At 36.9% G+C, this 10,900-nt stretch overlaps 2 protein-coding genes across 3 annotated transcripts; both read left to right on the top strand.

Moving 5' to 3' along the window:
- Positions 1-763: 763 nt before the first annotated feature.
- On the top strand, positions 764-4,704 carry LOC139730028 (uncharacterized). Its single transcript, XM_071640944.1, has 3 exons — positions 764-1,124; positions 4,028-4,189; positions 4,418-4,704. Exons 1-3 carry the CDS (start codon positions 764-766, stop codon positions 4,702-4,704), a joined length of 810 nt encoding a protein of 269 aa, XP_071497045.1.
- Positions 4,705-5,227: 523 nt separating this feature from the next.
- On the top strand, positions 5,228-8,103 carry LOC139730017 (uncharacterized). Of its 2 annotated transcripts, none has more exons than XM_071640937.1 (4): positions 5,228-5,360; positions 5,759-5,998; positions 6,606-6,869; positions 7,839-8,103. In XM_071640937.1, the coding sequence occupies exons 1-4, from the start codon at positions 5,327-5,329 to the stop codon at positions 7,994-7,996; spliced, it is 696 nt and encodes a 231-aa protein (XP_071497038.1). In that variant the 5' UTR covers positions 5,228-5,326; the 3' UTR covers positions 7,997-8,103. The 2 variants fall into 2 exon arrangements, with proteins under 2 accessions (XP_071497038.1, XP_071497037.1); XM_071640936.1 differs by having other exon boundaries at positions 5,759-6,034.
- Positions 8,104-10,900: the final 2,797 nt, after the last annotated feature.

Raw genomic sequence — 10,900 nt, 5'->3', positions numbered from 1 at the left:
TTGCAATGAAATAAAGCGATATATTTCTGTTTTGTATTCGCCAAACTAAACTGATCACTTTATATATAGGTACGTACATTTTTTCTTTCGTTTTTCATAATGTTTCACTTTCGCCAATGTTATTTCTTTTTCTTTTTTAAATTTATTTTTGATTCATTTCACTTGCACTATGTTATTACAATCTCATGTTAATGATAATTTTATGTACGATTTATTTTTTTCTTTTTACATTTCCTTATGTTGTATACATATATCTCGTGTTTTGATGTACTGTATGAAGTTTGTTTTAATCCGGTTTTACCTTTGAATTGTAAATTCTTATCAATTTTATGCACTGACCCACTGAAATACAGCTAATACTGAACGGGTCTTTCGTGTTGAAATGAATAGATAAGGACATGTGTCAACGTATTCTGGTAGCTTGTAGAATTCTTATTTTTGTGTAAGAGATTACAAAGTTGAAATGAATTATTCTGTCAATTTATTGGAAAGAAGGATTAAGATTCATTAAATTATGTCATGGGGCATGTCAGGAGGAGATTTCTATTCAAGTCTTTTCCAAATAATTTATATGAACTCCTTTCACAATGTATTGCTTCACCTTACGAAGAGCAATTTTCCGAGCTTGGTCAACATTACATTTTCGATCTGTAAACATGAGGATACAAAGTGCTCCACTTTCGAAATCAAAATTTAATCTGCATCTGTCAGTGTCGATTCATCGCTTCCATGTCACTGCAAGGGATTACTTTAGATAATCACTATGTCTGTTTTTGTCACGTCGGCACCTGAACAACCAGTGAGACTTGTAGGAGGCTCTGGAGATCACGAGGGTCGAGTTGAGATCTTGTGTAATGGTGTTTGGGGCACATTGACCGACGACGATTGGGACATACGTGACGCACGTGTAGTGTGCAGACAGCTGGGGTTCGAATCCGCAGAGAGATTCTTTGGGAGCGCTCATTTTGGACAAGGGACGGGCAAAATCTGGCTGGACGGACCGTGGTGTTCTGGTTATGAGAGTTTCTTGGGAGATTGCTTCCACAGGGCGTGGGGGTGCAAGCATGATTCACCAGATGATAGTCATGGCGAGGACGTGGGCGTGAGGTGTAGTGGACGTCGGGGTAAGCATTGTTATGTACTGCTGTGAGAAATGTTGTAAAAGTCATCATGCTGATCTTCCGTCATGAAACTGCGCAAAAAAATGGGGCCAATACAGTGAGAAAAAGATAATACATTATACTTCTGGGACAGAAAAGAGCAATGCGATTAATATGCCATTTCAAAGCCGCTTATAGTTCACAATATACTATATACATTGATATAATTATGTCTTGTTTAGAGAAACTTGCATTCTTAAGATCGTTGATTTCTTTCGACTTCAGCTGGGTTGTTTTATGCATGATGTAGATATAAATGCTACTTCCACTGTATTTAAGGAAATGTACCCAAAAAAAAGTTATGCATAATTACTCAACAAAGCAAACAAGGTTTGGCAATATAAATTTTATGTTTACCGTTCCTAAGCTATGAGTAGAATTCTTCCGATCAATCATTAAAAACAAACACGAAGCTTTGATAGCTTTAAGGTTAGAAATTTTTCTTGAAAAGTATTAACAAATAATTTTCTGATAGTTTTAAGTCTGTGTGCTTTAGCCATTGTTTACAAGTAGCATTAAAAAAGTAAGGTATAGTCGACTGAAAATATTTTGTTTAATTCATGATTTTGATCGTTGGCATATGTACGGCCGAAGTACCTTGTACATTATATAGATGATGACTGGCGGGGGAGGGAACATACCGAATGTTCCACCCGAAGGGTTTGAAATGCTATATGAGGGAGCTTATAAGTCCCGAGACGAAGTCGAGGGACTTATATCCTCCCGAAATAGCATTTCAAACCCTGAGGGTGGAACGTTTGGTACATGTTCCCGACAACAAAAGTCATCATCTGTTATATCATATGGGTTAGTCCAACATACGTCAACGTCAACCACCAGCAGCACAGCTCGTTGATCGCGCAGAGCCAAATGCACTGTCAGCTGACTGTGCGCGCGCGGTCCTAGGCCTTCTGTCATTTGTTACGCGTGAAAATGTTTTCCCATGGGAGAACATTACAAGTATGTTTGCCATGGGCGAACATAACGATTGTACCTCCATCACCTGACTGTGTTTAGCCAATTACTAACCGGTATTTGACTAACTCATTTAATATAATCCTATATGTAACCTTCTAAAATGTATTCATGCACAGGGCCCTTGTACATCGTTAGCATTTTGCTTTTTCTTTTGATATCGTTAAATCATATAAATTTGTCTCTATTCATTGATATACCAGGAGATCTACATTTTACAAGCACTGCTTCTTAGTAGTCTCCTCCACATTTACAATCATAACACTTTAACAAATGTCACTGTACGTTGTATGTATACAATGTCCACAAAGTGGAATATGAATAATTTCATTTGATTTGATATGGTTTGATCTGATTTGATTTCATATCATTTCATTAACACATTTATGCATTGAAATTATTGCGATGGGAGAAGTAAACACTGGAAAGCACTTTCAAGATAGATTTCGGCAATGGCTTTTCACGAATGAGTGTTCAATTTCATAATACAGATATGTATAAGCAAGAGTGATTTTACCCATTATTTTTATAATCGAATTTGACTCGTGATTTTTATTATCGGTCGGGTTCATTTCCAGAGTCTAACTAAGCAATGTTGCGTGTAATCATACCGCCCCCTGTAGTAAGAGGAAAACACTCAGTCCCTCGGATAGAACATAAAATGGAAGTCCAGTGTGTGAGAGAGTCATAGCTCATGCACGTAAGCAATCCTGCTCAATTCATTCATCGTAAAGAACAGGGTGCATAACTCCATAAAGTGGCTCGCCTCACATCCAACTGGACCCATGCAAGGAAGACCAGCTCGTGCAGCTGAATATGGGCTATCTAGCCATCAGATAGAAAACGACGCAAACAAAGGAATACGCAAATGCGCGTATGCTACATTATTTGATTAAAATGATTAAAAAGATTTTACAAGACAATATTTCGATGTATGAGTGTATTTGAAGTAAATGAATGCTCTTAATATGAAAAACATGATAAAACAATGAAATTAGTCAATCCAAGCCTGAAAAACATATCCAAGGCTCTCGACATTAACGGTTGCCCGATGTTTCGCGGCCCCCAGAAGTAGATGTTTGGTCACCATTACTGAAGAAATTAAATGTATTGGTGGCCCGATCGGGCTACCAAGACATTTTCTATGTGTACTTTTCGTCCAAAAAATGAAAGAATAATTTGTAACTTAGTTACTGTATGCATCTCAGTTAGAGGCCGCGACAAATTAAGGTCGCCAGCTCACCGCTACTCTTCGCAAACAAATACAGTCTAGTCAACAGCCAAATTTGGCCAAAGTGTTTTTTTTTCACGGCTTAAGTTTACTCCCAAATTTTATCTAACTGAAAACACACAAGGTATACCTTTAATCATTTCTTGAATGTACTGTGCCACTGAAAAATAAAAATCATATTTATGCCTCGGTTTGTGATTCAAATTGTAGGAGTTTTTAAACTTACTCATAGTATTTGAATCTCTTTTTCACACCTGAAATAATTCATATTTATGTTGATGTTTCTCAAATTAATCTATTTTGTTATTTTTTCTTTAGCACTTCCTAAGATCGTTACATAATCATCGTGGTTTATAAATTATCATATATTTGATTTTCTTTTCATTGTGTCGAGCCATCAAATTTCGTTCCGGCAAACAAGAAAGAAAAGTAAATGTCGAGCCTTGCTATGTCATCAATACTTCATCCCTCATATCTGGAATGAGAATACTATAGAGTTTTCAAGTTTGAATACCTGTCATTTCATTGCATAAAACCATCATTTAATACTGATTTACAACAAAAGGCTCAAAAAGTCGTAGCAAGGCGTGCATGTTGCTGACTTTTTATTTCGTGTACTTTTCTGTCTTTTCTGCCCCCCCCCCCTTCTTTCCGGCCTCAGTTCACAATAACAACGACAGGGTGGCAACGTACACTGACTATAGGGCCAAGAAATATAACATTCGCAGTGTTTTGACATTTTCACCCAACTCTGATATGAACGGGAAACTTCTCCAGTGCAATGTCTATGGAAACCAAACGGCACACGACTTGGACGTGCAGTGTGAGTTTTGCTATCCATTCTTTAAGTTGCTTATGACGTGAAAGTCTTCGCCTGTGTTTCATGCTACCACAAATTACATCGCCTGTGCTTCATGCAGTACCACAAATTACATCGCCGTATTACTACTGTACGAGTATGGTTTTCAAAAGATCAAAGAAACCAATAGAACAACAACACATAACACAAAGAATGAACTGAGGGAAAATATCCTGATTTTGATTTGTACAGACCCACCCAATCAGAGAGGAGTCTCTGTTCACTTTCGGGAGCTTGAAGAATGCACAGCGCTGAAAAGTCTCCTCATCATATGCAACGTCGATGTCAACGGCCAGCCCAACCCGTACATCCACACCTACGAGATCGAAGTCGATGAGACTACCTTGTCATCATCGAACAGCTCCGTGGCCCTCCTCGCCCCTCGTCCCAACAAATGCATCGACGTCAGCTGCACAGTTTCGAACGACATCGGATCGTCGACGAGCTCCACGAACTTTTGCCCTCACGGTAATCATTGAACAGCTAAACTTCTGTTATGACACAAAATGATGATGATGATGATGATGATGATGATACTGCTACTGCTATTATTGATTGCTTTCACATAATTTACACAAACCTGATCGATGATAGTACCGAATGTAGTTTTTACGTTAAACAGAAGGTAGAGTAAAACAAACTTAAAAGATAAGGAGCTGCCGAACCCACTCAAATAATAATCTTACTTCGTAAAAACACACACGCACACACACACACACACACACACACACACACACACACACACACACATAAACCCTTTCCTCACTCTGGGTTCCAGAACCAGATTCCTCTTCGCTCAGCGCCCTTTTGTGACTTTTGGCTGATGAAAATCCTATTTCATCATTCCAATGTACAGATTCACCAGCAGCTGACATCATATCAATTCAAGTTGTAGAAAATCGACAGGCGGACTATCCGGGCAACATAACTGTCCATTGTCACGTAGATCCTTCTGATCAACCATATCCACCTATAGAGGAATATGAGGTCCTGACTGTGGAAACTACCCTTCGGGCTTCACGTAACCAGTCTTCAGTCATCATATCTCCACTCCCAAATAAATGCATTAATATCACATGTATTGGTAGAAACCAGTACGGAATGACGTCATCAAATTCATCTTACTGTCCAGGAGGTATGTATCGAAGGGTTTATGTTAAGACTATGCAGTCCTAGATGCAGTTCTCCGGAGCTTTATGATTTCTCTTGATACAAAGTGTCAGCATTGTATTCCTTGTGGTTTTCTTTGTTTCTCCTTCTTTGACTATAGTCTTTAAGAAAAACATGAATCTAATATCTGTGGTCAGATAAATATATTTTTATGTGTCCTTTTTTTTTCAAAGATGCATATATATTCATATCTCTCATATTAGTATGTCATAAAAAATAATACTGACATTGATAGCTTGACTGGAATATATTGTCTTTGAATACATTCAATAACGACTCCCAGCTAACTTCCAAAGTTATGAGGTTATGGATTTGTGTTGAAATAGGAGATACCAATATTTAATGTTAATTCCTCATTTTCAGCCCCTCCTGCAGAAGATATCATAACCATACAATACACGGAGGAACCAGAAGAAAACAACAACAACAACCTGACGATCACTTGTCATATCGATCCTGTCCATCAATCACCGATACCTATCGACTCATACACAATCGAGATTGATGACGTTGTTGTGTCGTCTTCAGATGCACCTTACGCCGTCTTTACGTCACGTTCGGATAGGTGTATCAACGTGGTGTGTACGGGGAGAAACGCCCTAGGTGCGACGACTTCTTCCGATATATATTGCCGAGGAGGTATTAACGTATGGGAAATAGATATGACTAAAGTCAGCTTTGAATATTGTCCATTGATACATATTTCTATGAATGAATTTGGAAAGAATTCTTTAAGACGAAGATGGATCGAAGGACATCAATTTGTCACTAAGACAGATCCGTTCTCGGTGACAGTCTTGTATCAGTTCTTTTAACAGAAAGGATATTAACTACACGTTTAGCTTACTTTTAAAGATTTAATGCGTTTTTACAATGTGAACACATTGTGAATAATCAGTACACAGTGTGAATCATCATAACACAAGGTGAACAGAGCATTTGATTACTATGTGATCACTCTGTGAAAAAACTACACCACAATCTGTCATCTTCACTTTGTTAGATTTCGAGCATTTTCACATAACCGACAATGTGAATACATCGTGAACACACTGTGGGACACTGTGTTCTTTCCGGTATAGGGATATTACTGAATTTAATGCTCGTACATGATACATCCCTGTAACTTTTTATTTTTGTGTTTCCTTTTTTTTAATTATTTTTGGATGTCTTTGAGTCTTTTCTTTTTACTTTTATACAAACTTGACAGGTGATGTTATAGATATTGAGTTCGAGGAGCTGGTAGGGGAAGATTATCGGAACGTACTCTCGATTTCCTGTCACGTTGAAGATCGGTATCAGCCCACCCCACCAATCAACACGTTTCTCATCACAGCAAGTGGTAGAATACTGTCATCGTCAAACTCGTCATCTGTGACCCTTGACCCTCGTCCTGAGACCTGCACCAGGGTGACCTGTACAGGTCAAAACGATTTCGGATCAACCACAAAGTCAAGGACATTCTGCCCTACAGGTACAAATGCACTCCCGTTATAACGAAGTCCTCTAGACCGGCGGTTTTCTTTCGTTACTTCGAAATTTCGGTATTGCCGAGCAGTGAAATATGTAGACCCACATGTATATAGACGGTAATTTTGGGACCTAGATTATAGATTATCACCTGATAAGATAGGTCAGAAGTATCTAAACAAGCAAAAATAAAAACCACCAAAAAATAATGTTTACATCAGTATCATAACAGGAGATAGTTAAGATAATGTTCCCCAACCCAGAACTAACACTTGAAAACCTATATCATGTACTTAACACGCAAAATATTGTAGAGCATATTTTATATAAAATTTATTATGTAATGTTTATTTTCATATATGTATAACACTGCGTGGACTTTACAGTCAAGCTTTGTTATTGCTTAGGACGATCCACCCTAATTCAAATACATTTATATGACACATAAGTGACTATTCCATGTAAAAAAAACACACATTAAAATATAATATTATCATGTGTTTATACTGTGTAACATGCATTTCGCGAATAAATCAAAATCAAATCAATTTAAATCTGACAGTTTTGAATTGTTTTAGGTCTTGACATTTGAACAGGAGATCAGGTAACAAAATCAAATGTAATCTTACCCATTACAATCATATATATTGCAGTTAGATGCACGTCTTGATGTCTGCGTCTTAATCAGGGATACTTTGTGAAGGCTTTTTGATATTTTTTTAACATCGTATTTATTATGTAGCCTTTGTTTTCAGAGCCTTTATGATTTTTTTTAACATCGTATGGGTAGCCTTTGTTTTCAGAGCCTTTGTATCATTTAACATCGTATTTGTAGCCTTTGTTTTCAGAGGATAAGTTGAAAAAATATAGCTTACAAGTTCAATAATGAATTAACACAGAACGAAACGGTTACTAGCACGAAAATTAAATTGTTCTAATCACTAAATTTTCCTACTCTCGTCTCTCCAAACAGTCATAGCGGATATCAATCCTTGGCAGCATTCGAAAGGATTCATCCAAGAACCATCGACAACGGGCGCCCTTATCGTCGTCGTTCTCGTCCTGTCGATGGCAGCTTGCTTTGCCTTCTTCATGAAGAGGAAACACCACTCGGCTGACATGATGAACTAGGCACTTTCATTCACGAGATGAGGAAAATGATATGATAGGTTCTTTTAGAGTAAATGCCAGATTTTCATCTGCGTAAAAATTATTCGGAATGGAACTTGTGATATAGCAGCGAGCTAATTCTTTATTCGGAATCAATTGTCATCTGTTTTTATTCGGAAATACCATAGGTTTAAGCACAGATTATCTCAATTATTATTGCTTGTTTCAAGTAAAAATTGAATATTTGTTGAAAGAGAAAAACTTATAACCGAAGTAGATGTAGAGTTAAACGCTTCAACTATACCAAAGCAAAGTAAAGCAAAACACAGGAAGCCGCTTTATTTAATTTGAAAACATGTGGTATGTGGGATAATTGTCATTAAGATAATGAATTCTGGTACACGTTCATGTGTCTCTTTGTACAAACAATATAAATTAAGCGAGAGCTTAAAACTGGCACTAGAAAGTCTTTTCTTTGTCACAGAGAGTGAAAACTGTTACATGTTTAATTTGGTGAAATCGCGGGATATTTTGTTTCATTTTTTTTCGTATTGAATCAAAAGCTACGTTATGTACCTTCCCAGAGAATAAGAGGGCAATTTTTTTGTTGTTCTTACCACATTTTGTGAACGAATAGAAATATGATGACCAGAAAGAAAAAAAGTATTGTTTTCTTATGTTACTTAATTCATATTGCATATGTCATCCAAAAATTTCCAACTGTTTTCATTGCATATGTCATCCAAAAATTTCCAACTGTTTTCATCTTCTTTCTAAATTTCCGCAGAGCATAAAGTAGGCGGTAAAGATAAGGGAAAATTAGGAACCACTTTCGTAAAGATGGCATTGATTCGTTCTGATAGATGACATCTCTCTGGTTGAACAAGGCAAAATCGGGCAGTCACTAATTCTAATATCTTGACGGATATACTTACTTATTTTTATATCATATCAATGCCATTTTTTTTCTATTCGTACACTTTCTTACATAATTACTCTTACATTTCATACAAGTTATTTGCCAGACATCGTAGATCTGTTTACGAATTGGTTGGTCTCGATCTGAAATTGAGTAGGAGCTTCTCCCTCTAATGTATTGAGAGCAAAACTTAAAGGTTGCATATTAGAAATATCTTTTCATCCTGGGATCGCGAAATGAATCCAGATTTTAAACATCTTCACAACTGTTTTAGATTCAGGATGTCAAGAATCTTATTCCTAGAAGACATCGTGCATGCATATTGTGGAAACTCTAATGCTAAGGATGCAGTGCGGTGCCATTTCTATTATATCGTTGTGTTGTATTGTAATTTAGAGTTGTAATCTCGTGGTTTTGGTTTCTGCAACGTGAGTATCCATTTCAATTTTGTTTTCTCAGTGGTCGATATTACCGACAAACTACAGAATAGATGTATTTTCAGTGTGCTTGATGCTTGGAAACTCGTTTCTGTGTTCATTTATGCCACGTGTCTACTGTGTCTCAGATTTTTAGTGGAGCGGGATGTATACTAGAAATGAGAGAAATATATATGTATGTATATATATATATATATATATATATATATATATATATATACATATATATATATAGGTAAAAGGAAGAAATCAGTGATGCATTATTAATGTCCAACGAATTGTCGCATGTAATCCGGAAAAAGACGCGCGTGATGCAAAAAAACCGTGACTAAAAGTTGTTGAACGTTAATAATGAATTAGTGATCTCTTCATCTGTTTTGAGAAGTAGAAGTAACGCGTGAAATCAAATTCTCATTATCACACACACACACACATAAACACACACACACACACATATATATATATAAATATATATATATATATATATATATATATATGTATATATGAATCATCGTTGTAGAAAAATAAATAAATGGGTAAGGAGAGAGAAAAACAAACTTCGATTGAAAAAAAAATAGCGGCAAGGATCATGTCTTGAAATTAAGGACTTCGTATTGGGTATGAAAACATCAGCCCATATCATTTGTCATGTCATGACAAGTCATTTGCACTTTATAGTCATTCAAGGACCAGTGACAATTGAGATTTTGGAAGACAACGTGAAATATATCGGGTAAAATGCTCTAATGCAACTACCTGGTATCTGTTGGATGACGAGGTCATCATTTTTAATTACTTTGAGGTTGTTTCGGTGGAATCCAAAGGCAAAAGGTCCTTTGTCCGATGGGTTTCGTTGAACATTCAGCTATTTTTGCTGTTAGGTACCTCCCACCAGACGACCGTGAGTGACCCCGCCATACCTCTGGCTGGTCATGCGCATGCACGCAACTCGGCCGTTTTCTTGTTGAATAGGAGTTTAAAAAATGTGTTTTGCTGATTTTCCAGTGAAAATGGGTCAGCGCTGGAATTATTCATTGTCATTAATCATTTTCTGCTATTTTTTTTTTACCGTGACGTTGGTATGTCGTGTGGAAAGCCACAAACTAATCTACCATACTCTCCGTAGTCCTTACTTGTTTGTCATTCATTAAGCGTTCAGTCTATTAATAAATTTCATTTTTCTATTATTTTATCTTCATATTTTAGATGATATTGTACAGTATCGATGTGCATTTTCCTGGCTTGAAATGCTGTTACCTACATAAAGAATGACTATATGTCATCAAGCATCAAACTGAAAACGAAATGTTGTCATGGTATCAGATCGTACCCCTCCGCCTCTTACCGAGTTATGAGAATACAACAGGCGAAGCAAATGAATGAATCTAGAAATATACTGGCCGCCAGAAGATGGCGTTGTGGAACAAAAACTTGTCAAACGAACAGAACTTAAAAAGAGGGAACTCACTGATAGAACTCAAGAGGAGGCCCACATTCTACAAGCTCTGTCTTTTTAGCAATTGTTTAGTGGGTCTCTCCATTTTTCGCACTTCAAGCAAGGTTATACAT

Source organism: Diadema antillarum, unplaced genomic scaffold (assembly GCF_040938485.1).
Source record: "Diadema antillarum isolate AM-2024a unplaced genomic scaffold, OU_Dant_1.0 seq00000286_RagTag, whole genome shotgun sequence".
Taxonomy (NCBI): domain Eukaryota; kingdom Metazoa; phylum Echinodermata; class Echinoidea; order Diadematoida; family Diadematidae; genus Diadema; species Diadema antillarum.
This window is presented reverse-complemented; position numbering and strand designations above follow the sequence as displayed.